The following is a 27,527-nucleotide window of genomic DNA, read 5'->3' on the forward strand; positions in this document are numbered from 1 at the left end:
TTCTCCACTTCTCTACTTCTCCACTTCTCTACTTCTCTTCTTCTCTACTTCTCTTCTTCTCTGATAATCTAGTTGTAATAACTGGCATTGGCCATGCGAATGGCCTCCTCTTCTGCTAAATTCTTTTGCTCCAGTATATCAGCAAATGTCTCATTTTTATGAGTATGCAGTTGATAAAATAAGAGATATGCATTTTTCGTGTTTATCCGTGATTCATCAATAGTTGTGACATAAGTGTCATTGAAATTATACCATCGACCATTCAACTTGGCATAGGCAAAGTAATGGCCACCACATAATCCTCCTGTATGACAATTGACAGCAATTAATTCATACAAAGGAGAATAATGGGGATCCATTTTTTTCATATGGTTTAACCCGTCTTCTAATATGTATGGGGCCATATTTAAATAATCATTTTCTTTATGGGGATAGTACACATATGAATCTATTTTTGTTCTTAACCATCTATTTGTGTTATTAAAGCGTTTTAGATGTAAGATTAGTATTATTGGCATACGAAAAAGATCGATTTTTTTATATGCTTGTACATGTAATTTACAATTTCCACAATACCACGTGTTGTTTTCATCTAAATGTTCTTCTTCAGAAAACAATTTCAAGCATGTGTCAATTCCATACCTGTCTTCTAAATCAAGAAATGTAATAGTTTTTATGTCAAGTGATAATTCCTCATCTATACCTGCACTATTTAAATGTATAATTATGAGTCTCTTTTCATCTGAATTCTTTATATAATCAGTAAGATATGTCCCATCTCTTTTCAATTCTAAACCTAGATTATCTTGGGGTGTCCATTCTTCCTTTAAATTGTAACATGGAAGATAAAGAGTAATTCTACTCATGTAATCTTCTTCATCATCATCATCATCATTAACATCATACTTTTTATTCATTTCTGAAACATGTCCCAATTGTTCTCTTTCATCCTTTTCTTCTTCTTCATATTCGCTCAGATTGTGTTTAATTGTCATGTGCTTATTATTACATGGTACAGTATTCTTCTTGTTACTTTCATTATGTCCATTTTTCAAGTTTGCATTGTTACTAAATAATTGAATATAAGAATCCTTCTGATTATTATTATTATTATTATTATTATTATTATTATTATTCCCCTGTGGAACTGTACCAGTACTACCACCACTAGTAGTACTACTCTTCTTCTCCTCCCCCTTTGCATTATCCACAAGAGTAATTTTTTTTTTTTTTCTTTTTGTTGGATAAGCATGCTTTATTTTGTCGTATAGATCATTCAAAGTAAAATTAAAAGGGATATTAAACAAGAGAGGCAAATCGTTATTTTTCATTTTATAAAAAAGTTGTTCATCTTTACATAATGGTACAATAAGAAGCGAAAAATATTTATCATGAAGATTATTAAAGTCTTGATTAAAGAAAATTTTGTCTCTAAACAATTCATTGTATGAAATATGTTTCTCACAGGTAGACTTGTTCTTATGCACTTCATTAGACTCATTACAAATGGAAGTTGTCGATGTACACGTTTCTTGCATGTTAACAAAGTTTCCCTCATTTTCTATCATTTCATCATGTGGTTCTGGTGTCCCCTTTGCATTTCCGTTAATATTATCATTATTCACTCCTCCCTTATCAGCTGTAGCTGATGATGTGATGATAGGTATAACACTTTCTTCATCTTCATCTTCATCTACTCCTGCGTATGTTTTTTCTCCCTTCCTCAAGGGACTATCATTCATGTTTGATGATCCCAGAACCCCCTTCCTCTTTTTAATTATCTTACTGGAGTTGTTATTATTGCTATTATCAATATTGGCATGGGTGGAGGTAGCCACAGAAGTGGTGATAGAAGTAGAGTCTGCAGTAGTAGCAACCATAGGCATACCATCCTGGGTAACGATAGATGTAGATGCTGCATCTGTTACAGGACCCGCTACTGGCGTGGGGGTGGTAGAATTCGTGTTACTGTCACTTTTGGGCATTTTTTTTCCTGCACTATTGTTAGTTTCATTCTTCAAATTAATTTCTTCATCCTTCAAACTTGTATTATTGGTTGTTACGGTGGAACTCGTTAAAACTTCAAGACTTTCATCCATTGCTTTTACATCTACATTTTTATCAATTAGATGCGAACAGAATTTTGGTAATATAAAAACAAAAATATGACTTATTCCTTTTCCATTTCTTGAATGTGGTTCTACAACAAAATCCGTATTATGAAGTACTTGAAAGAATTGATTACAAGCTAAATTTTTAAATTTTGTGAAAAGGAAGCATAAATTGTTAATCTCTAACTCCTCAATGTTTTGTATGTTACACATGGCACATATACTTTCATGAAGACTTGTAATTTCTTGCTCTTTCAATGTATTGTTTATTTTAGATTCATTTTTCATTGCCTTCATATAATTAGCTATATCTGCATTACTACAATTGTCATCATTTTCTTCATAATAGTCATTCTTCTCATCCAAATATTTGGCATGGAAATTAAAAGCATTATTACTCATACTGTTTGCACCACTACCACCACAACTACTGTTACTACTGCTAGGTGTCGTGGTAGGGTTCGCACAAATATTACTACCATCGTACGAGTTTTTATTATTTTTAATTATGCATTTATTATGTACTAAAATATTTTTTCTTTTACTTTTTAAATTTTTTATAATACTTAAAAAAAATATCTTCAACTTTAGAACCTCTTGTGAACCATTAAAAGAGCAGGAAAATCTCATACCTATTGGGAAATCTCTATTAAGAATTACATGGAACCATATACGATGATTTTTCTTTGGTGGTAATGGAATGGATAAATACATAAACGGATCGAAGGCTATACTAACTTTTTTACATTTTGGACATTGTAAACGTGATCTATATTGTCCTTGGAATAAATCAACAATTATAGAATTATTAATTTCTTTGTGTCTATTCCACGATGCTTCTGCAACATCTGTATCTAGTTTATCCAATCCACCTTGTAATTTTTCTTCATAGTATGGTTTCTTTTGAATTAAATTTAAATCTTCATGTAACCCATCTAGTAGAAAAGCTAACAATTCCTGAGAATCATGTTGCTGATATCCATAAAATTCATCTCTTTTTTCGCTTATGGCTTGTTTTAAGGCCTTTGGTGCATATGGTTCACTTCTTTTATTTATTTTCCATAATTCTAACAATGTTTCATAATATGCTTTCGCTAGTCTCCCATGTTGACCCACAGGATTCGAATAATTTATATGATTCCAAAATTTCCCACTTAAAAAGTAGTTTGAAAATTTCAATATCTTTGCTAAACATTGCAACGACGAGTTTAAGAAGCATGTGTTTCCAAGATTTACCAATCCTCTGTCTCCACCATGTTGGAAGATGTAGCTAATTTTTTTTACCGTGCTATCATGTGCCTGCATCAATGGGTTTGCATTCGTTTGCATATCCGATTGCATATTCGATTGCATATTCGATTGCATATCTGGTTGCAGATTTCCATGCGTATTGTTATAACCCCTCATGCAGTCTTCTTCCTTTTCAGATCTCCTAAAGCTAGATTCTCTCCTCGTGTAGCAATATTCACTTTCATTCATCAGGCATTTTATATCAGCCCTTTCGTTTGTTATTAAAAAACAACATCTTTCATCAATGCTGTAATCACACACCTTTTTTTTTAAATTGTATTCTGTCGAATCGTGCAAGTATAGGAGTTCCCAGTTGTATTCCCTTTTGTTGTCCATTTCTTCTGCAAAAAACAGATTCTTCTTGAACCTCACTGGGTCGAAATCGTTAATAACCTGCCAAGTTGATGAAAGGAGCGAAATATGGAAAAGTGGGGAAAAAATGGGCGAAAAGGGAGAAAAAAATGGGAGAAATAAAAGAAAAAAATGGGAAAAATAAAAGAAAAAAATGGGAAAAATAAAAGAAAAAAATGGGAGAAAAAGGGTAAAAAAAAAAAAAACTAACCTCCTTGAGCACATCTTCAATGGAGTCATTCCTCAAAATGACGATTTTCATTTTGGACGGATTGGAGAACCCATTTGGGTTCTTTGAATACACAAAAATTTTTAATGGCTGTATATCAACTTTGTAAATTGTTTTATCTCTCTTGGGAATTTTATGAGGATATACAGCTCTAGGAATTTTTAAATTAAATTCAAAATGCTTTTCTAGCACCTCTATAGCTTTCTCAGGGTACAATAAAAAATGGACTCCGTTTCCATTTTCATACGTCTTTAGTAATCTCGTTCTTGTCGTAACATTATTTCCGTCTTCCACAAATAGTTTGTTATCAATTAAACTGAGGTAACGATCCACTTTTCCTTCTTCATAGTTCCTCAAACTGTCAATGAATTCTTTATTCACAATGTACCTAAGTGAGAGTAGCGAAGGGGTGAGTGGAATTCCGGAGATGTAAAAATAGGACTAAATGGTAAAACCAGGACTACGTGGTAAAACCAGAACTACGTGGTAAAAACAAATAAATCAGAATGTAATTAAAAGAGCTGACACAACTGACGCTTTTATTGCCATAAATTTCGCCATCATTCACATGCATCAAATTCACAATGAAGATAATACTGTGGGGAAGACCATTATATCTACACCAATCCGATGTGCAATATAATATACAATACAGACCACAGCGGTGAGTAGACGTATATATTTATTACCATGTTTCACTTTCACTTTTAGGATCGAATGGTAAGTTGTCAAAAATTTTAAATAAATTAAGAATTTGGATTTTATCAAGTGTTAAATTCTTGCTTGGGGAATGTGAAGTGATTGGTGAATCCATTTTTTTTTTTTTTTTTTTTTTTTTTATTATTATTATTATTTTTATAAAATTATATACAGCAAAAAAACAAAAAAGGGAAAGTAAGGGAATATAGGAACGGGAATAAACATTCGCGAAAAACAGAAAAATTCCCAAATAATATAAACTGTTATGATAATTGCTATTTTATCATTTCTAAGTATGTTTCTTCTGCTAACATATTAACTTGTACATTTGAGGAGAAAATATGTCAAATTAAAAATCTTTGTGGTTGTTCGTAGTTCGAATGTTAATCGGTCTGCGATTATTTTGGTTTTCTTTTATTCTCCTTTTCTGCACACAAATTAAAAAGTACATGTAATTTTTTTTCTCCCTTTTTTTCTCCCTTTTTTTTTCCCTTTTTTTCTTCCTTTTTTTCTTCCCTTTTTTTCTTCCTTTTTTTCTTCCCTTTTTTTTTCCTTCTTTTCTACCCTTTTTTCTTCCCTTTTTTCTTCCTTCTTTTCTTCCTTTTTTTAATTACAGACATTACAGATTTGTGCCTACAAGAGGTCTTGTAATGTCACAACGTGTAATATATCCCTACTTACAAATTTAATCTTATGCGAAGTTTCACAATTTATACATTTGTCAAGTATGTATTGCACTCGTGTACTCACGTAATTGTGAATATTCAAACAAAAGCATAACAATAGGAGAAATACGGTAGTAGTATGACAAGAAGAAAAATCGTTTTTACTTCCTCTCTTTTCATCATAATGAAATTTGATAGGGTAAATTTACAAGAAAAAGAGAGGCAGGTAACATAATATAAAATTTCCACACCATAAAAATCCTGTAAATGCAGGAAGGAAGAGAAAATGTAAAAATACTTTGTTCATGTAGGGAGGAATGGAGGGGATATATTAAAAAAAAAAAAAAAAAAAAAAAAAAAAAAAAAAGGAAAAAAAAAAAAAAAAAAAAAAAAAAAAAAAAAAAAAAAAAAAAAAAAAAAAAAAAAAAAAAAAAAAAAAAAAAAAAAAAAAAAAAAAAAAAAAAAAGTTAACGACAACATAGCCTTGAAAAAGCGAACGTTATGTTGAATATAAAATCAACATGAAGTCAAGGTTAATCCAACAAATGATCTCAACGAGAAAAGAAAAACAAAAAGAATTAAACAGAAATAGGAAAATAGAAAATCTTTCTGCAATTCTCTTGCATTTCTCACTTTACAATATACTACGTTATTTTAATTTTGCCCTCTATGTAACATATATATATATATATATACATTATGTATACCATTCGTTTGAACCCTCAGAGGGTGGAAAGATAAGGGTGAATATTTATAGGCGTGCTTTTGCTGCTCCTGCTAACATATACTCATGGGCTTATCACTATACAGTATATATATATAACACTAAGTCAGCACATTTGTACACTTGCGGTGCACAAACGGGAATAAATGTATTCATGTATAAATGTATTGATGTATTGATGTATTAACATATTAACGTGTTAATGCATTACCGTATGAATGTATTACCATACTAATGCATTACCGTATTAACATATTAACGTGTTAATGCATTACCGTATTAACATATTAACGTGTTAATGCATTACCGTATTAACATATTAACGTGTTAATGCATTACCATATGAATGTATTACCCTACTAATGCATTACCGTATGAATGTATATATGCATGTACATTTGCTCATGTACCACGAGGTGTGTGAATACACTGTCATTCTTCACTTTTCGCATGTTTAGATTCAGCTGGTTCATTTTTATATAAACGCATATGTCACATTCTTCAAAAATATTCATTTTCATTTTGTCACTTTTTCGTTTTGTTACTTTTTTGTTTTGTCATGTTTTCGTTTTTTTTTACCTCCCATGTATTATTTGCTTAACTTATTAGATCCTGACAAATACTACACTATTATAATTCCTTCCGTTTTCCTCATTCAGTCTTGAATTTTTTTTTTTTTTTTTCTCTCTATGGTGCTATTTAAAAATGGGTTACAATATTGTGGGATACGTGGGGGACATTTTATTATATAAACATTTGGAAGTTCGAATGTATGAGTGCAGATGCACAATTGTACACATATATATACAGGCGTATATACGTACACGCATAAGTATCAATCGTTAAGACGATTTGTGTATTTTTTTTTTTTTTTCTAATTTGTTAACCTGTTTTTATGCTATAAAGCATGTTTTACCATTTCCCCTACATACTTTGGTTATGCAAATAAAAAAATGCTTAGTGTATATACTACATCGTAGTTGAGTTTCACATTTTTTTTTTTTTTTTTTTTTTTTTTTTTTTTTTTTTTTTTTTTTTACATTTTTTTTTTAACATTTTTTTAAATTTTTTTCCCCTTTTTTCCTTTTTCTTTTAAAAAAAATTGTTTTTCAAACATTTTTATAAAATTTTTCTCCCCTTGCTTCCTTTCTACTTTACATAAACATGTTTTTCTTCTCCACCAAGAGTATTTATTCGCGAATACAAACCAAGCCCCAAGAATATTATATATATGTTTTCTAAGGTTTTATAGCTATGTCTGTGATGGTGCAATTCAAATAAAATTTATTATTTCACACACACATATATATATATATATATATATATATATATATATATATATATATATATATGTTTACCTTTCCTCTCCCTCGCTAGTTTATACAATAACTGCGTGTAAGAAAATGTTACAAGTGACGTTGTAAAGAACAATTCCTCCCATTTAAAAAAAAAATAAAATAAAAATAAAATCTACCTTTTTTCATTGTTCATACTTTTCCATTTTGGCAATCATTTCTTTTCCTCCCTTGAACATTTTTTTTTTTTTTTTTTTTTTTTAAAATGCTTGGACCCCATTTACTTGATTTATTATTTATATATATACACCTACACAGGATGTGAGATTCAAACGTTAAAATTAGAACATAAATCACATATAGTTCGAACATAAATCACACATTGTTCCTACATTGTTCCTACATTATTCTCACACTGTTCTCACATTGTTCCCACATTGTTTTCACACAGTTCACATGTTTCTAAAGTACTAATCACTCCAGCTGTGAAGAAAGGTGCTGTTTTAATCATGAAAAATAAAAGTACTTACTAATGTTGCAGCATTGACAAGGTTATACATATTTTATATGTATATATTATTTTCCCACCTTTTTTTATCTATTTTTCCTTTGTGTTTCTTTTTCATTTCTATCTTCTTTTACGTCCCACACTTGTTCACTTTTTTTTTTTTTTTTTTTTTTTTTTTTAAAGCACGAACCTGACAACACAGTTCCAAAGCATACGTACCCAACCTTACAATTTCCTCTTTTAATATACCCCATGGTTCGATAACAAGTTTAAAAAAAAAAAAAAAAAAATGTAAGGACGTGTGGAAAGATGTAGAAAGGGACGATGGTTTTTTTTTTTTTTTTTTTTTTTTTTTTTTCTCCTCTCCTTTATAAATATCATTATGTGAGCAGATAAGTAGTGTAATAATTTCCATTTTCAACATTCTCTGTTCATCCATCAATGATTAAGTTTAACTAATCAGTTATGTTTGGTAGGAATTGGTTCCTTGGTTGGGCCATATCAGTAATTATATTATACGCGATATTATACAAACGTAGTAATATCCTCTATGGATATAAATTATCTAAGATTGATAAAAATTTTTCTTTTTTTAATTATTATGAGAAAATAAAACAAAAGGAATTTTCACCCGTTAGATGTAAGTATCAGCGTGGTAATAAGTTTTGTTTTATTAAAAATGTAAATACCATTTTTTATCAAGGTCAAGTTGGAAGAACCAATCTGTTGAGGAGACAATCGAAGGGAATAACAAAGGGCATATATTTGGTCTCTCTAAAAAATGGTAACCCATTAGGGACATGGGTGCAGAAGAACAAGTACACCAAATGGAGCAATATAAAGAAGATAAAGAAATGTTCTCTGTTTCTGTTTAAGTGTGATATGAATGGATCATCATCCACGAAGGGCAACCACAATCCCAAGGACGGTGCCAGAAATTCTCAAATTCAGGAAAAATCCAAACAGAATGTTGAAGCTACGAGTTCACCCAAATGTTCAGAGAAAGAGGAGGAAAAAAAGAACAAAGAGTCGAAGAAAGTGTATCTAAATAAAGAACAAGATGAATACAATATAAATGTCAAAATAAAAGAAAAGAGAGAAAATTATGAAAAAAGAAAAAATGTAAAAATAGGAAATAATATATATGTGCATTTATCAAAATGTGATGGAGGCCCCTCTTCTGCATCAGCTACCCATTTGAAGAAGCATGAGAAGGAGGATATAGAGATGGTAATGGAAAACAAATCACGATATTCGAGAAAGTTGGAACATGAGGAAGTATCCAGCCCAACTGTAAAAAATACAGAAATTTGTCAAAAAGGAAATAACAATCCTATGAAAGGAAGAAATGATAGTAAATATGAGTCCCGACCCGAGAAGGATGGTGCTAATGTTGATTATGTATATAGAGATAGCGACTTAGTTGAAGAAGGGCAGAGTTATGAGACCAGTAATTACATATATGACAAGGATATGAATGTTCATACCGAGAATTGCGATAAAAGAGAAAAAATAAAAGGGATAAGAGATGGAGGTAGAGGCAGATCCAGTGATAGTGACAGAGGTAGAGACAGAGCGAGAGCCCGTGATAGTGACAGAGACAGAGTGAGAGCCCGTGATAGTGACAGAGGCAGAGTGAGAACCCGTGATAGTGACAGAGGCACGAATAAGTATAAACACCAAGGTGAGACTCTTTCAAAATCGAAAGTGGGTAAAGGAGACATGCCCAAGGAAAAGAATGTAGGAAAGACCCTAGAAGGAGAAGTTTATTCTGTGAGCTCAAACGGAGTACTAGTGAAGATTAAAAATTGTAATGAATATGGAATTCTTTTTAAAAATAGATGTAACTTAGGTGATGATGTTGAAGATTTAAATGACTATTTTAAATTGAATCAAAAAATTTTTGTTAAAATTTTAGGAATAAATATAAAAAAAAATTTATACTACTTGGCAAATGTAATTAAATATAATGAATGTGTGAAATTAGAAAAGGGTGATATTTCAAAAGGACTAATAACAAAATTATGTGATTCATATATATTTATTAAAGTGTTAAAGAATGGAAGTACTGGTTATTTACACAAGTCTAAATTATTTCCATGTAGTAGCATTGAGAAAAAAAAAAAATCTGATAATCATATTCAGGAAACATTTAACGTGAATAATACTCAACAGTTAGAAAATAATAATGAGAAATGGAATAATTTGATAAAATTTGTACAGTTTAATAAAATATTCAACATATGGGATATTATAGACATACAAATTTATGACAAACAAAATGAAAAATTTAAATCTAACTATATTTTGACCGTCCCCCCAAATTCCAAGACGTTTAACAAGATACGCATTTATTTAGATTCCATTTCGCAGACAGGTTCGAGTGAAGAAGTGCGTAAAAAAGATTATCAAAAGGAGGTGGAGAAGGAGCAAGGAGAGGAAGAGGAAGAGAAAGAAGAAGAAGAAGAAGAAGAAGAAGAAGAAGAAGAAGAAAGGGATGATAAACTGATGGATGATGAACAGATGGATGATAAACAGATGGATGATGAACAGATGGATGATAAACAGATGGATGATAAACAGATGGATGATGAACAGATGGATGATAAACAGATGGATGATGAACAGATGGATGATGAACAGATGGATGATGAACAGATGGATGATGGTAAAGCCGGCCTTTCGCACAAACCTAATGATAGCTCTGAAATGGGCAAGAAAAAGAAAAATATGATTAATTATCGGAGGGAAGATCAGCAAAGTGATGCCAATTATTTGCACGTGCCAAAGAGAATCCAAAACAATGAATTTGTTAAAAAAAAAAAGGAAAATTTTTACAAAACCAAAAAAGTGACAAAGTCATGCAGAATATCTGAGAATATCAGCCTCGCTGTTTTTTCCAAAATGATAAAAATTTCCATAGCCTCATTGAAAAAATTCTTTATAATTAACGATAAGAAGGAGTATCCCTCCAGTTATATACTAAATGTGGATCAAATAAAACAAGCCTGCGAATATTTTAATATTAAGTGTGTAGTGGAATTTGGCCAACAAGTCCTAGGGAAAGGCACTAACGTGGATATGAATCAATGTCAACATGAATGTCACGATCTAGATCCGAATCTGCAGAAAGAAGGGATAAGCTCTTCTCGTGAAGTTCCAATGGTGGAAAAAATTTGCAGAACGAAAGATAAAGCTTACAAGGAGGAAGCACATCTCTGTGGGGATGTCCCAAAAGTGTTTGCACAGGTAGAGGTAATTCCAGATGGGGAAAAAAATAAAGAAATGGAAAATAAAATTGGAATGCAGGATGGCAGAAGAAAAGAAATAAAATCTTTGGATAATTTTTCATCAAAAACGAGTCTTGTTCCAAGAAAAAAGCCCCCATTAATGACTACCAATACTGAGAAAATAAAAGAGGAAAAGAAAAAAAGAAACATTGTAGTTACCTTCATTGGGCATATAAACCATGGAAAGACTTCTCTATTCGATTACATATGTAAAACAAAGGAGAGAGATAAAGAAAAAGGACTAATAACACAAAATATAAGAGCCTTTAAAGTTAAGGTGAAAGAGAATGATTTCACATTTACTCTTATTGACACACCAGGGCATGAAGCTTTTATGCAGATTCGATCTAGAGGAGTGAAAATTTCCGACTTGAGCATTTTGGTGATATCAGGAGAAGAGGGGATACAAGAACAGACAGTGGAGTGCATCAAACTGATTAAAGAGTTCAACATAAAAATAGTAATTGCAATTACAAAAGTAGATTTACCAAATGTTAGTGTGGATCGAATTTTAAATGATTTACTACATTATGAAATATACACAGAAATGAATGGTGGAGATATACAAGTGATTATGTGTTCTATATTTAAAGAAGATTCTATAAATAAATTGATAGATGCAATATATTTAGAATCTGAATTTTTGGACTTAAAAATTGAGGGAAATGAAAAAACACAGGGTGTCATTTTAGATTCATATATTGATAAAAATGGAATTGTATCCATTAATTTATTACAAAGTGGAATTCTTCGATTGAATGATTATTTTTACACAGGTTCATCTTATGGAAAAGTAAAAATAATGAAGGATCATTTAAATAAAAATATCAAATTTGCATATCCATCGGACCCTGTTATTGTGATAGGATATAATAAGAATTCTACTCCAATCGCTGGAGACAAATTTTATATTGTGCAGAACGAACAAATTGCGAGAGAAATTTCTGAACATAACAAAAACGAACATTTGGCATCACAACTGATGTCTTCTAGCTATGGAGAGGAGACTGGTATGGAAAAATATCGCGAATACATCATTCCATTTGGTAGTATGCCCACCGGTGTGGATAGTGATAAGGTTCCCAGCTTTGACAGTGATAAGTCTCCCAGCTTTGACAGTGATAAGTCTCCCAGCTTTGACAGTGACATGCCTCCCAGTTCTCACAGTGACATGAGTAGTAATGTGTGCACTGATGTCGAAAATGAAATGAATATAGGAAAGAGGAAAATAAACCTGAAACAGCAAGGCAAGACGGTGGGGTGCACTGAATCAGCATTAATGGAGTTCCAAGAGGACTTGATAAATAAAGAAAAAGGAATCAGTGCTAAGGAACCGCTTGATGGGGAACCACGTGATAAATCATTACAAAAGGAAAGTAGGGAAGAAAAGAAGATTGAACATTTTGAAAAAAAAGTGGATCCGAAAACTGTGTACGTGAACTATTTTATTAAATGCGACAAACAAGGAACAATAGATGTTTTGAAGAGTTCTCTTCTGAAGTTAGAAGTAAGTGATACAATATACAGAGTGAAAAATAAAATTATTTATGCAAATATTGGAGATATTACTGCTAGTGACATTACATATGCCTTAAGTTTTAATGCTATCATTATTGGATTTAATGTGAAAATTTCCAAAAGTGCACCGAAAAGTTCTAAAAATCAGAAAAATGCTGGAAAACCCAATTGCAACTTTATTTTTGCCAATGTTTTATACCAAGTGATCGAACAGGTTGAAGAAGAAATGAAAAAAAAACTAAGCATAAAGCCAAGTGGCAAATACACCGGACAAGCAATTATTTTAAAAATTTTTAATGTAGCTAAATTAGGAAAAGTAGCTGGGTGTGTTGTCAAAAGTGGCACTATTAACATTAACAGCAATGTAAGAATTTTGAGAAATGATAAAGTTGCATACATGGGGAAAATTGTGTCACTTAAAATTCTCAGGGAGGAAAAATCGCAGGTAAAGCAAGGGGATGAGTGTGGAATAGGTTTTGAAAATTATATGGATTTTATCCCAGATGACATAATTGAGTCGTATCAGGAGTAAGAGCAAGATTATAAACATTTCGAAGGGGAGTAGGGTTAAAGCACAGGTGGTGTCCTGTCTCTGTATGTAGTGTGGGGGTATCATGGAAAAAATGGAAATAATGTAAAGAATGAGAGCCATGTTGGCCTTACTTTCGCCTCCAGTATCTCTTCTGTCTTGTTTAATCTATCCCCTTTCGTCCGTTCCACATGCAAACTATCACGTCTAAGTTATCAAATCCAACCGACCACGTGTTGTATATTTTTTTTTTTTTTTTTTTTTTTTTTCCGTTGCAGCTTGTACCAGCTCTACTTTGTCATTTGTCATGTGCATCATTAACTTTATTTACCCACCCCCCCCTTTCTTTCTTACTTACTTACATACTTAATTATATACTTTTTTTTTTTTTTTTTTTTTTTTTTTTAAATCTTCCTGCATATCCCACATTTTTGCGCACCCTTTGCTAAAATAGAATCATCCTCTTTTGCATACAATAGTACGCATTTTTAAACATATTATTTAAAAAAATAGTTCTTTTTCTCAAAATTAAAAAAAAATTGATTACATATATATATCACACAAAAACAGTTAAGTAACAAACATTTTTTTTCTTCTTTTTTTTTTTTTTTTTCACCACCATTCCTGTCACCCCAGTGGGCATCGCCACAGCTCTTTTGAGAAAAAAAAACCATAGATGACAAGAAAAAAAAAAAAAAAAAAAAAAAAATTATACACTTGAATGGAGTGAAGGGATGAGAAAATAGGCCATTCAACAAATCGGCAAATCTGAGTAACAACAATTGTCAGTCCCCCGTCCCGCCCCCCTTTATTGTGGGGTAGGGAGGGGGAAAAAAACTAATTGTCACAGAAAATATTTAGCTTGACGAATTCGCTTAAGACTTGAAAAATTGGGCAAAGTTATAGGTATATACATACATGCAGGTATCCAGCTTGGTCTTGTCTGCTACATTTACCATGCGAATTTCATGCTGGAGAACATGGTCTCGAGACTGTCGTGGTCTTCCTTAAATATTTTTAATGTGGATTTGTCTAGGAGGAAAATGTATGTGGTGATTACTAAACAGATAAAAGCACAAAAGAGCCTAAGAAAAATTGAAAATTGTAATTATGGGTGAAGTGGAATATGCCTATTGGAATTGGCACACTTGAGCGAAAAAAAAAAAAAAAAAAAAGACAAGAAAAGAAAAGAAAACAAAACAAAACAAGACAAAACAAGACAAAACAAGACAAAACAAAACAAGACAAAACAAAACAAGACAAAACAAAACAAGACAAAACAAAACAAGACAAAACAAAACAAGACAAAACGAAAACATACATGCATATAAAGTTCATACACTTTTCTCTTGTGAAATTTATGTACACGTCTCTCATTACCAGTATAATCCAAGTCCAAAGGCAATGTAAGACTTAAAGGCTAAGTAGGGTGCCACTATAGTAACAGCATAAAAAATGGATGTATTCAAACCAATAACGGTTCCTAACTCGGATTCATCAACTCTCTTTGTCATTTGACTAGTTCCACAAATGTATAGCAAGGCACCTCCACATAAGGGAATAGACATGAATATAAGAACAAGAGATTCATTTGCACCACATAATGATAATAATAAAAATCCAGATAATGTTAAAGGTATTGAGAATTTACAACATATCATATCTCCTAATAGAGAACTTAAATAAGGAGCAAAAATACCCTCAGCAATAATTGTTAGAATTCCTGCATATGTCATTAAGTAAGATGTATGTGATGGAGTTAATTTAAACATATCTACTACAACTGGGGCGAATGCATACTTAGTCATTAATATAGGTAATAATCCAAACAAGATTAGTAAACAAATACCATATGTTTTTTTAAATAAATTTAAAACTCTTATGTATTCATTTTGTATGCCATTCAAAATTTCATTTATTTTTATATCTCCTATATTTGTATTTTTTAATAGTTTCGGATCTTCATGCAAAGTTCTAGCTATATATAATGCAATTATTTGAGAAACAAATGCGATAAATAAATTTCCTCTAGGACCTAAAAAATTCACCATCATTCCTGCCAAGAGACTACCTAAAATTATCCCTAAACCATAACTTAAGTTCAAGTACCCAATTGCAGATGTTCTTTTTTCACTGTCTGTTTTGAGACATACCAGTAGAGATGAGGCTTGAAATGTTTGCATGAAGAATGAGGGAAGAAAGCTGATGTAGTATGTCCAAGAGGATCTGCACAAAGTCAGCTAAAAAAAAAAAAAAAAACAGGGGGAAAATTTTTTTTTTTGTGTGGTATCTAAATTGTTACATCCATTGATGAGTATACATTATCACACAGGCTTGTGGGTTAATGCTAAATTATACTAGTGAACAAATTTGACAATTCTTATCACCATAAGATACATCAAGCTCGAACAACAAAGGGATAAATAAAAGGACTTCTTTACTCCCCATCTGTATAAATGGAAAAAAAAAAAAAAAAAATAAATTGTTATATTCCTATGTTGAAATGATATCATATATACTCGATGCACGCAAATGTGCACATGTGTTTAGTTCGTGTATACATTACATGCTTCATGATTGATGCTAATGTAGCTATTAAAAGATTATGTCTCATTTTTAACATGTCTGCTAATCTGCCAAAAAATAGGGATCCTACGAATTGCAGTAGAGAAAATATTGTCAGCAGGTATCCATTGTGCTCAATTCCTGCATTGGAGTTTATCAACTGTGAGTGGACGGGGGAAGGAGATTAGAATAGAAATGTCCTTTATTTTTATGTGTTCACAGTTTAAGCCTTCACGCGTTCAAGTTTTTGAGTTAGCATATGGATCATTCACTTAAACCATGTATTTATAAATATGCAAATTTTGGAATTTTTAAAAAAAAAATAAGTCAAGGGGGGAGAAAAAAATATGCTACGAACGAGTGGACAAACGAACGGACAAACGAACGGACAAACGAACGGGCAAACGAACGGGCAAACGAACGGACAAACGAACGGACAAACGAACGGACAAACGAACGGACAAACGAACGCACTTACCATGTATGGCAACATCGCAATTTGTATCGTGTAACCAATTCCATAGAGAGAATTTATCAAATGAGCTTTACCTACATAAATGAACAAAAAAAAAAAAAAAAAAAAAAAAAAAAGTTGCAAATATTATGACTATTTCTGCATATGTGGGAATATCATTACCACTCAACTCTGTGTGGTGCAATAGCTTCTTTTGAGGGTTCATGGGTGAAGGTGCCAAGTTGCACTGTTTCATGTAGTGCCTCATTAGACCTAACTTTGTGCATCAGAACATTTGGTATTCCTACCTCCACGCCCATGGAAGCTACACACATGAAGTTGCACACACGAAGCTACACATATAATGGTACACACACCCACATTCAACCCTTTGGGAACAACTTGATGCCATTACCAATTGATGAAACGAAAAACTTCTTTTCCTTTGGAACAACTTCAGATGAGTCATCTGAGACGCTCTTATTTTTCTCTAACAAAGTGGAGGTTACTTCCATTTTTTTGGAGTTTTATTTATTTTATTTTTTGACTAGAAAGTGAAGCAGAGCCTCCAAGGGGGAAAAAAAAAAAAAAAAAAATTTCTGGTTGAAAGAACAAGCTGATATCAAAATGATCAAATACAACAACAGAGAGAAAAGAACAAAAATACAATCCAAATTTCATCAGTTATAGGGAGAGAGGGTAAAATTGAAAAAAATGAAATTATTTTATTTTTTTTTAAACACATTTTCTTTGTTATAAGAACTTGTCATTGAATATGCAACTTTAACGGAAGATTAAAAAAAAAAAAAAAAGGCAAGGTGGATAAAAATTTAACTTGCTATGATTTTTATTAACCATATTTCATTTCTTAAAGAAAAAAAAGGTGTAAATACACTCCAAGCATTGGGAACTGGGTGACTAAATTTTAGACCTCATCTCATTTTTACTTCATTTTCTGAGAGTTTTTGGCATGGCTGTTCTAAAAAGAAATGTCCCTGAGTTGGTATAAATCATCGCACGTTCGCACGCATGTATGTATGGTGTATGTTGTTGTTGTTGTTTTTTCTTTCTCCCTCTCTATTTCTCATCGTTCTGTTCTTTTTGGATAAAGGAGTATATGTTGACAATGTGGCGAAGAGGTGGTATAATTCATCTTCTTTAGACAACTTGTATAACTGAGCAAAAAAAATGAAAAAGTTAAAATCCACAGAGATGCCAGTTAAAAGGGGAAGGTAATTGACGATGGAAAGGAAGCCCTATTTTCCTGTTATTTAAATGTCATGATGTTTTTTTTTTTTTTTTTTTTTTTTTTTTTTTCTAGACGCAATATATAGAATTTCATTGTGTTGTGGGGAACAAGTGCATGCAAATAAAATTTTTTTCTTTTTCAAATTTTCATTTTTCAAACTTTCCCTTTTCACACTTTCTTTTTTCATGTTTTGCCACTTTATTTTGAAGGGTATATAAAGAATGAGGGAACTCTTCTATCTGGTTAAGTAGGATAAGTTGTTTAATCTGATGAAAACACGCGAGAGGAAATTATTATATTTCTCGCCGATCGGATTTTACTTTACAAATTTTTTTTTTTTTTTTTTTTTATTGTCATAGAATTTGAGGTGGACGACGAATTTCATCATGTGTGTCCCAAAACAAAAGTAAAAAAAAAATAAATAAAAAAATAAATAAATAAAGTGGCAGCGCATGGAAAAGTTTGAAACGTGGAAAAAAAAAAAAAAACAATAAACTGTACTTTTTGTATGGTATTTGATATCTGAAGTTTTTAGAGTGGTGGGAAGTATTTAAACACAAATTTTAGCAATTTTCACACAGCACAGATGGACTTAAGAGCGTGTTCATTCACAAATTGATATTATATATATAAAGGTATAGCAGCAGAAGTTTTTATTTATTCATCTCTCTGGGATATGTCATCACCATGTTTGGAGTTATTTAACTAATTTCCTTTTTTCTCACCATATTGCATTATGCTGCATTATTTTATTTATCTATTTTTTAACTTTTTCATATATTTTGGTACTTTTTCATATATTTTGGTACTTTTTCATATATTTTGGTACTTTTGCTTATTTTTTGTACTTTTTCTTATTTTTGGTACCTTTTCTTATTTTTTCGAATTTTTATTTTTTCACTTTTTTTTATCTTTTCTCCCCTATCCTGTCGATACCCCCACAGTGTGCTGAAGAAGCAGCTTGCTTTGCTAAATTTCCAACGATTTGCAATATTTTTGCCTGATAGCATCAATGTGAGATAACTAAAATGTTAAACTTGGTTAACATTAGACGCTGCTTATTTGGCACATTGTTTCCAAATTGAGGTTTAACATTCTGAGAAGGCGAGATGCCACAGTAAATGACATTATTACATGCACAAGCCTATACATATATATATGCATTTGTGTATGCATGTGCTTATGCCCAACCCGATTTCTGTTCTGTATTTTGTTTCGCGTAAAGAATCCACAAACAGATCAGCAATATATATATATATATATATATATATATATATATATATATATATATATACACACAGTTGCATAGATTAAGAGGACGGGGGAGGTGAAAAACCATGTCGACAACCAACCCCACTAGAGAAACAACCGAATGGGATGATCTGCAAAGGAAATTCGGAAATTTACCAGCACTAGAAAAAGAGATAAAAGAAGAAGAAATTTATTTAAAAAATTTAGATAAACTTGAAAAGACTAATATTTTGGAGAAAAAGAATCTGGAGGAATTAAATTTACTAGAAGAAAATTGTGTCGATGAGGAATACTTAAAAATAATTGAAAAGTATAAAACAGATCGAATCAATGAAATAAATCGAAGTAAGGCATTGGATATATATGGGGATGTTTATGAAATTTCTAAGAATAATTTTTTAACTGAAATTAATGAAGCCAGTAAAAGAAACCCACTAAATGAGTTTACACGCAAATCATTAGAAGAAAGCACAAGGGGTGATGATGATGATGAGGTAGAAGCGGGAGAAGATGAAGAAGAAGTGTACCCATATACAGAAGAACATATGCACACTGAACATTTAAATGATAGTAAAAAATATTATTTAGCATCGAGGAATGCTTATCATGGGGTTGGCAAAAGAAACACAAAAGGCACATATGTTGTTATTCACTTATATTCAGAGAATGTAATCGCATGCAAAGTGATGAATAAAATTCTAAATGAAATGGCAAAAAGACACAAATACATAAAATTCACAAAAGGAATATACAATCGAATCGTAGAAAATTATCCAGAATCAAAATTACCCACTATTCTTATCTACTACAATGGCATTTGTATACATCAAATTTGTAATTTATTGAATAGTATAAAAGGTGGGTTAAATAATTTAAATTTAAAATCCTTTGAAGGATTTTTAAGAAATTTTAATATTTTAAAACACCCTAATTATTTGGAGAATGAACACACGTTTAGTGATTACACGGATCATAGCGATCTTGATAGTAGTAACCCAGATCAATATGCTGATCGAGATGAAAATTATAGAAATCGAGCTGATCGGTATTCTGAAAAAGGAATACCTGTTAGAACCCATAAACATTACACTAGTTTTAACATCTTCAGTAGAAACCATAAAAACGACGACTACTCCTCTGACGAGGGGGTGGAAAAATCCAAAGGATATGCATCTTCTGCTCTAGATCGCAAGGTCAAGCAAAATCAGTTGTAAAAATGTGCATAGGGAGAAGAAGCATGTGTGTTTGGGGATGGGGTGGGGTAGACTACCATTCCGTCCTTTGCAAAACAAGGTTGTCATTCCGTCCTTTGCAAAATAGGGTTGTCATTCCGTCTTTTGCAAAATAGGGTTGTCATTCCGTCTTTTGCAAAATAGGGTTGTCATTCCGTCTTTTGCAAAATAGGGTTGTCATTCCGTCTTTTGCAAAATAGGGTTGTCATTCCGTCTTTTGCAAAATAGGGTTGTCATTCCGTCTTTTGCAAAATAGGGTTGTCATTCCGTCTTTTGCAAAATAGGGTTGTCATTCCGTCTTTTGCAAAATAGGGTTGTCATTCCGTCCTTTGCAAAATAGGGTTGTCATTCCGTCTTTTGCAAAATAGGGTTGTCATTCCGTCCTTTGCAAAATAGGGTTGTCATTCCGTCCTTTGCAAAATAGGGTTGTCATTCCTTCGTCTGCAAAACAAGGTTGTCATTCCTTTTTTTATTTTCATATCGGTTCTTTCCTTATTTATTTATTTTATTTTATTTTTTTTTTGTTAAAAATTTCCTATGACATATTCAAAATGGGGGGGGACACATGCCAAGTGCGGCATCTGCCATGGTTGTGCCTGCCTCGATTTTAAGACTAGTCTGTTTCTGCTCCACCCAATCAACAACAGAAAAAAAAAAAAAAAAAAAAAAAAAAAAAACTTAAATTTATATATATATATATATATATATGTAGCAGCTTCCCTGAAAAAGAAGATTTCCAAAACGAACTTTGTGTAAAAACGCGACAATATTTGGTGGAAGGTGTACTCACTTAAAACAGGGATCTCAGTCTGGTAACATTGTCACGAGTGTGTATGTATCGACACATGGTATGGCTTTATGCGTGTAGGTATTATATATGTAGGCACATACTTCTGGATATTCAGATATGTTGATGTCAGTGTCGATGGCGATAGCGATAGCACTAATGAGACAGCAGAGCTGTGGAAATTCTCTCCTGAACATCCGTGCAGAACAAAATTTTGGAGAGGCAGAGGCCATGGGGTGGTGCACATAATTTCACCTTGAGGGGCTTGCTAAGATATAACGCTTCCCACACGTCCTGAAATTGTAAAAGACCAACCCCGACCTGAAGGAGAGTACCAACAATTATTCTAATCATGTGATAGAGAAATCTGTCTCCCTGAATGACAAACTGATAAATATTACTTTTTAATTCGTATAAATCCAGAAAATAAATATTACAGAAAGTATTAATTTTTTTCAATTTTTCAGTCCCTTTTAGTGTTCCTCGAAAGCATTCGAAGTTGTGATAACCTATGAATAATTTGGAGCACTTTTTTATTTTATCTATATCACATGATATTGTCAATTTTTTTCCCCCTTTGCCTTTTATGATGTTCAAACAATGAGTCACATCCCCTTTGTTTTTCTTTCTCGTTTTTTCTCCTGCATCATCCTCACTATCACTACAAGGGAGCTCTTCTCTCTTCTCATTCGAATTGCAACAAGTCATCTTTTCATAAATATATTCCTCAAGCGTAAGAGTTTTTTTGCCTGAATGGTAAGAATTTTTTTCATAGTTCGTGCTGGTTGCCTTCCGATGGTTTTGTAAATTTGGAGACAACACATCATCCTTCTGTGCATGAGTATTCGATGTCTTGTTCACAGTTTTGTCATTTGAAGTATCGCTAATGGTTGAAGATATTTTTTCACCACAAACATGGTTAAATGAATCATCTTGAACAATGATATTGTTATCAGAATGGAAAATTACATTTTGTTTTTCACAAGGAGATATAATAGAAGATCCGTTTGTGTTTTTATTATTATGTTTACATGTCTGTTCAGTTGTGCCAGAATTGAAAGAGTTCCCCTCCTTATTATGACTCTTTTTTTGCTCTTCCACTTCTGCTTCATGCACGTCTGCTTCTTGCACGTCTGCTTCATGCACGTCTGCTTCATGCACGTCTGCTTCTTGCACGTCTGCTTCATGCACGTCTGCTTCTTGCACGTCTGATTCATGCACGTCTGCTTCTTCCACTCCTGCTTCTTCCACTCCTGCTTCTTCCACTCCTGCTTCTTCCACGTCTGCTTCTTCCACTTCTTCTTTCTTTATTTTTCTCTTTTTTGCTTTCTTCCCCCTTAGAAGAAAGGAAAATCTGGGATCGTCATACAGTTGCCATGCATAATTCCTTTCTAAGGGTTGGCTAGGAATTCGAACATCAAAATTGTATGTATATATTTTTCCACAATTATTATATCTTACATTGAAATCGTGAAATGGTGCATTTAAGACACCTATTATTTTTATATCTTTATTTAGTAAGCTATTTAATGCTTTCTTTATTTTACTCATATTTCCTTCACATGGAGGAGTTTTCTCATATGATATGTATTGACACACATACTCTTTTGCATGAACTCCCTTATCCGTTCTACTTACACCTATAAAATCGAACGGTTTTAAATGAGTGGAAATATCTTCATTAAATTTGTTCAAATCATTTCCATAGCCATGTATTCTTAGTATGCAATTTAGTATAGTGTTTTGCACTGTATTCTTATATTTTGATTTCTCATTTTTTTTCTTCTCACTCGTTATATGCTTATAATTTTTCGTTGCATTTAAATAAATTTCGCTTTCGTTTTCCAGACCTGTCCATCCGCTGTAATTTGTCCCATCATAGTCAATGATTAAAATTAAGTTTGTCAATTTCGCGCGGTTTTGAATTCCTCTTTGGCTTGGCTGGTCAGGTGAATTTGCGCTGCTTATCTGGTCAGGTGAATTTGCGCTGCTTATCTGGTCAGGTGAATTTGCGCTGCTTATCTGGTCAGGTGAATTTGCGATGCTTATCTGGTCAGGTGAATTTGCGATGCTTATCTGGTCAGGTGGATTAGTGGTGCTTATCTGGTCGGCCTCATGTGCTATTTCTTCGACACTATGTAGCGTCATTTTACATTTTTTTTCATTTTTTATCTTATGCAACTTGATTCCTACGAAATATTTTTTCTCTAAATGGTTGCGCAAACGTATGCATTTCACTTTAAGTGTCTTCTTGATTGTTCTTTTACTTTTGATTTTTAATTTTAAAAGCACGCTAAGGTATAGAAGTAAAAAGACTGGATTCATGTTCAAATCGGTATTTCATGTCGGTTACTAACAAAAGCAAGCCATGATTTACTTCTATATGGTCATGTAACAATGATGTAACAGTGAAATGAGCTAATTTGTACAATACATACAATTCTGATTGAAAAGAAGAAAAGAAAAAAATTTTTTTTTGTGGCTTGACGAGCGTTTCAGAGTTCTTCAAAACATGAACAGATAAAACTTTTTTTTTTTTTTTTTTTTTTTGGTGTGTGTATGTGTGGAGGAGTACATATAAACCCTTAGTAAGTTTCTCCATTCCACAATTGTCTATTATAACTTTTTCCGTTTGTTTTTCCGCATGAACTGTAAGTTTAGACTAAATAATTTTGCAAGGAAACTTTTCTATAGTAAGAGCTTGAATTTGGAAATATGAATAAATACCTTCACACACCCTCAAAAAAAGTAACTGGCACTTCATGGATGCAGAGTTATAGAAGCGTGTACGTAGATATGCATAATTCCAATATGTACACACATACATGTATATATGTATATATGTATATATATGTAATACATTTAAGTGATCTTCGTTATCTCACCACTCTAACTTTCTTGCATTAATCTGTGTAATCGCTCAGGCGTGTTGTCCTTTCATGTCCACCATACGTGTAATGTGTGTTGCATAGTTCGTCTATGATTGAAAGGTTTTTAAATTCATCAAAATGTGGAGACATGATATTCCCAAAAATTGTGTAACAAACATTTCGTAGAGATGACCTAATCAAAGTATCTTAGAATCGGAAGAAATTGAGATTTTCATACTAATTTAATAATTAAGAGGTACTTTTTACAATTTCCAAAAATTTATGAAAAGGTACATGAGCACCAAAAATTTTAGGACGAAACGAGGAACACTATGAAAAATCCTTATGACAATTTTTTAATTATACAGAAATCAACATATTTAAAAAGATTATGTATTCTTTGTACACGTGCGTATCGGGAAAAAAAAAAAAAAAAAGTTACATGTAGAAATAAACTTTTTTCTTTTTTGTTACCTCAGCGTCACTTTTCCTCTGTTGTAAAATACATGAGCTGTATATATATATATATATATATACATAACTTGGATAATGGAAATTTAATAGTAGCAACAAGCGATGAAGAAGGGGCGCGAAAAATAAAAAGTGTACCAATCCCTTTCTTCTCTTTGTTTAGCACTTAGTAGTTAAGCCTCAGAAATTAACCCTTAAAAATTAACCCTTAACAATTAACCATTAACCCTATTTTTTAACCTTCAAAATCGAAAACATTAAAAAAATAAAAATACTTACAGTTTGGTTAAAAATATTATCATTTTTTTATTAATGCGTTTTGGTACACAAACGTACAGATGTATACATAAACATATAGGTACATATACATATATATATGCATTTATAACGTTTATAAACATTGCTATTGCTAACAAAAATAATCGTGAAGGTTGACCAGCTTTGGGAATACGTGCGCCCTATCCCCCTGTATAGGGTGATTAAAGAGGTTTTTTTTTTTTTCCCCTACCAACTAAGAGGTGAATGAGAATAACATATGTTTCTGCATCACGCAAGAATATGTATTATATATATATATATATATATATATATATATATATATAATATAGCATGATAACAAATATTGTATTATTTGTTAAAATAAGAGATCCTTAAAAAAAAATTTACGAATTTTTTCCTTTTTGAAAAAAAATATATTCGCCTCCGCCCCTTTCCTAATGAGGGCGGTACTAATGGCCAAAAAAAAAAAAAAAAAAAAAAAAAAAAGAAAAAGTGTTGCAATGTTTGTATGGTATTTTTTTTGTATTCCACTTAATGTAACATGCATAACGAATTAACCGACGAAAGAAAATGCAAACACATATACATGTATTAAATATGCATTGTGTAAATATGTGTTATATTAAACATGTATATTGCATAAACACCCACTGAATTAATACCCATTGCATATATATGCACCTGTTAAGTATTTCTCCTCATATGTACATTTAAAGAGCCCCCACAGTACATATTTTAATGAGCCTATAATTGCTCTGCTGAAGCAGAAATGTTAATTTTTTTTTTTTTTTTTTTTACAAAGCGTATGCAGAAAATTATTATTTCGATTGAGTTGAGTTTTGCATTGCCTTTTTGTAATACATTTTTAATTATAATTTCATAAATTTAAAAAAAAAAAAAAAAAAAAAAAACAAGGCACGAATAGTGTTGTTAAGGCATAGTGTTCAATACCTCTTACGGCTTTCACATTATTGTTTTAGCACTAAAAAAAAAAAAAAAAAAGTGAAAGAAAAAAAAAATCCATCTAATCAATTATACTGTTCGATATATTACCTACATAATATATATATATATATATATATACACAAAAACAGTGTTGACAAAGATACATATATATATGTATACATTTATACATATATAATATTTTATTTATACTACACCTTGTACGGCGTTACTTATCACAATTATCCACAAAATGGCATCAAAGAAAACCAAAGCCCCTCAACCCGAAACAGCCATTGTTTCAGGACCTCAGCCAAAGGAAGGAGAATTAGTTTTTGGAGTTGCTCACATATTTGCCTCATTTAACGATACATTTATACATGTAACTGATTTAAGTGGAAGAGAAACTCTAGTAAGAATTACAGGTCAGATTGATGGAGAAAAAAAAAAAACACACACGTATATATGTATATGTATGTATGTATATATATATATATATATATATATATATATATACTTGTGTATTCGTGTACATATATTTCATCATGTGTGGATAGGAGTAGAGATAGGACTGCAAAGGCCTAAGTTTTTTTCATGCACAATTGAAACCTTGTTCACGGTTGTTAAATATGCAATTTGCTAATAATCTGTAGAGACAGTACTGTACCTGCAAATTTAAGGCATATGTTGTGCATGGGTACTTTTTTTTTTTTTTTTTTTTTACGTTTCTTCACCAGTAATAGAAAGGGTTTATGAGAAAATTATATATTGTTCACCCATTTAGTTTTAAACACCATGCACTGTTACTAATTTTTGTTTCACGTAATTTTTTTTTTTTTTTTTTTTTATATCCCTTTCTCCTATTTCTGTTCTTATGTTAACACAGGTGGTATGAAAGTTAAGGCTGATAGAGATGAATCAAGTCCCTACGCCGCTATGATGGCAGCACAGGATGTTGCTGTTCGTCTGAAAGAACTAGGAGTTACAGCTATTCATATCAAATTAAGAGCCTCTGGGGGAACCAAGTCGAAGACTCCGGGGCCAGGTGCACAATCAGCCCTAAGGTAAAAAAATAGAAGGAAAAGGAGCAGAAAAAAAGAGAAAAAAAAAAGAGAAAAAAAAAAGAGAAAAAAAAAATAGGAAAAAAAAAAAAAAAAAAGACACACAGAAAACATATTTACATAAAATCGTAAAATAAGTGACTGCCACCATATGTCCTTCACGTTATGCACACATGTAAATTTTTTTTTTTTTTCATCTTATACTCTTCCATCGCTTATATACATGCCATCACTTTCACCCCCCTTTACACATTGACAGAGCATTAGCCCGTTCTGGATTAAAAATAGGAAGAATAGAAGATGTGACTCCAATTCCAACAGATTCTACCAGGAAAAAATCTGGAAGAAGAGGAAGACGTTTGTAAATGTATTTACAGGTGAATATTCATATAATAGAAGGAAGTTATTGTGGTTATTATATAAATAGAGAATAATATTATATATATATATATATATATGTAAATGTGTATAAATAGAAATATCTTGTAAATCCATATCAGAGGCTCGTTTTTTTTTTTTTTTTTTCCCATACTGGAATGAACTTAATTTATTATTTCTGCTTTTATAAGAAAACCACAAATTGAAGGAAAAATTAGAAATGAAAAAAATAGTCCCACGTTTTTTTCCCCCATTCTCCCCCCTTTCCCATGTGTATACATAGACACAAATAAAATTTAACTTTATGATGAAGAACAGAAATTTAAATTTTTGTGAATAATTACATTTGTGCAAGACTAATATGGGCCAATAATCTAAGCTTTTATCTGAGTCTATCATAGATTTAAATTCTTCACTTTTTTTTTTTTTTTTTTTTTTTATCTCACATTTTAATTCAATTTTTTTTTATTTTTTCCTTATTTTCACACATGTATATATAAAACAGTATATATATTACTTACCCCTTTCCTCTCTGCTATTTTAAAAAACATTACAAATATATCAATTGACCAGCTCAATATAAAAGAAGAAAAATACATACATGCATATACATACATGTACGTATATATGTATGTATATATGTATATATATATGGGCACACATCAATTGCGTTCCTATTTTATGTGTCACTCGTAAGTAGAAAAAAAAAGGTTTACCAAAAATGCCTTTCATTGGGAATCATGAGAAAAAGGTTCTTTAAAAAAAAAATTAGCTCAGTT

The 27,527-nt window shown here is 31.6% G+C and overlaps 6 protein-coding genes across 6 annotated transcripts; 3 read left to right on the plus strand and 3 right to left on the minus strand.

Moving 5' to 3' along the window:
- Nucleotides 1–68: 68 nt before the first annotated feature.
- PGO_101480 (ubiquitin carboxyl-terminal hydrolase 2) lies at nt 69–4,795 on the minus strand (the record flags this gene model as incomplete). The annotated part of the gene is made up of 3 exons (XM_028688179.1): nt 69–3,794; nt 3,964–4,369; nt 4,671–4,795. 3 exons carry the CDS (start codon nt 4,793–4,795, stop codon nt 69–71), a joined length of 4,257 nt encoding a protein of 1,418 aa, XP_028543980.1.
- A 3,542-nt stretch (nt 4,796–8,337) lies between these two features.
- PGO_101490 (MB2 protein) lies at nt 8,338–13,212 on the plus strand (the record flags this gene model as incomplete). The annotated part of the gene is made up of 1 exon (XM_028688180.1): nt 8,338–13,212. One exon carries the CDS (start codon nt 8,338–8,340, stop codon nt 13,210–13,212), a length of 4,875 nt encoding a protein of 1,624 aa, XP_028543981.1.
- Nucleotides 13,213–14,161: 949 nt separating this feature from the next.
- On the minus strand, nt 14,162–16,743 carry PGO_101500 (transporter; the record flags this gene model as incomplete). The annotated part of the gene is made up of 6 exons (XM_028688181.1): nt 14,162–14,294; nt 14,590–15,449; nt 15,597–15,657; nt 15,831–15,934; nt 16,253–16,323; nt 16,644–16,743. The coding sequence occupies 6 exons, from the start codon at nt 16,741–16,743 to the stop codon at nt 14,162–14,164; spliced, it is 1,329 nt and encodes a 442-aa protein (XP_028543982.1).
- Nucleotides 16,744–18,814: 2,071 nt separating this feature from the next.
- Nucleotides 18,815–19,942, plus strand: PGO_101510 (phosducin-like protein; the record flags this gene model as incomplete). The annotated part of the gene is made up of 1 exon (XM_028688182.1): nt 18,815–19,942. One exon carries the CDS (start codon nt 18,815–18,817, stop codon nt 19,940–19,942), a length of 1,128 nt encoding a protein of 375 aa, XP_028543983.1.
- A 961-nt stretch (nt 19,943–20,903) lies between these two features.
- PGO_101520 (tRNA pseudouridine synthase) lies at nt 20,904–23,072 on the minus strand (the record flags this gene model as incomplete). Its single annotated transcript, XM_028688183.1, has 1 exon — nt 20,904–23,072. One exon carries the CDS (start codon nt 23,070–23,072, stop codon nt 20,904–20,906), a length of 2,169 nt encoding a protein of 722 aa, XP_028543984.1.
- Nucleotides 23,073–25,562: 2,490 nt separating this feature from the next.
- PGO_101530 (40S ribosomal protein S11) lies at nt 25,563–26,735 on the plus strand (the record flags this gene model as incomplete). Its single annotated transcript, XM_028688184.1, has 3 exons — nt 25,563–25,734; nt 26,196–26,373; nt 26,630–26,735. 3 exons carry the CDS (start codon nt 25,563–25,565, stop codon nt 26,733–26,735), a joined length of 456 nt encoding a protein of 151 aa, XP_028543985.1.
- Between the last annotated feature and the right edge of the window lie 792 nt (nt 26,736–27,527).

Source organism: Plasmodium gonderi (genome assembly GCF_002157705.1).
Source record: "Plasmodium gonderi DNA, contig: Chr10, whole genome shotgun sequence".
NCBI classification, from domain to species: domain Eukaryota; phylum Apicomplexa; class Aconoidasida; order Haemosporida; family Plasmodiidae; genus Plasmodium; species Plasmodium gonderi.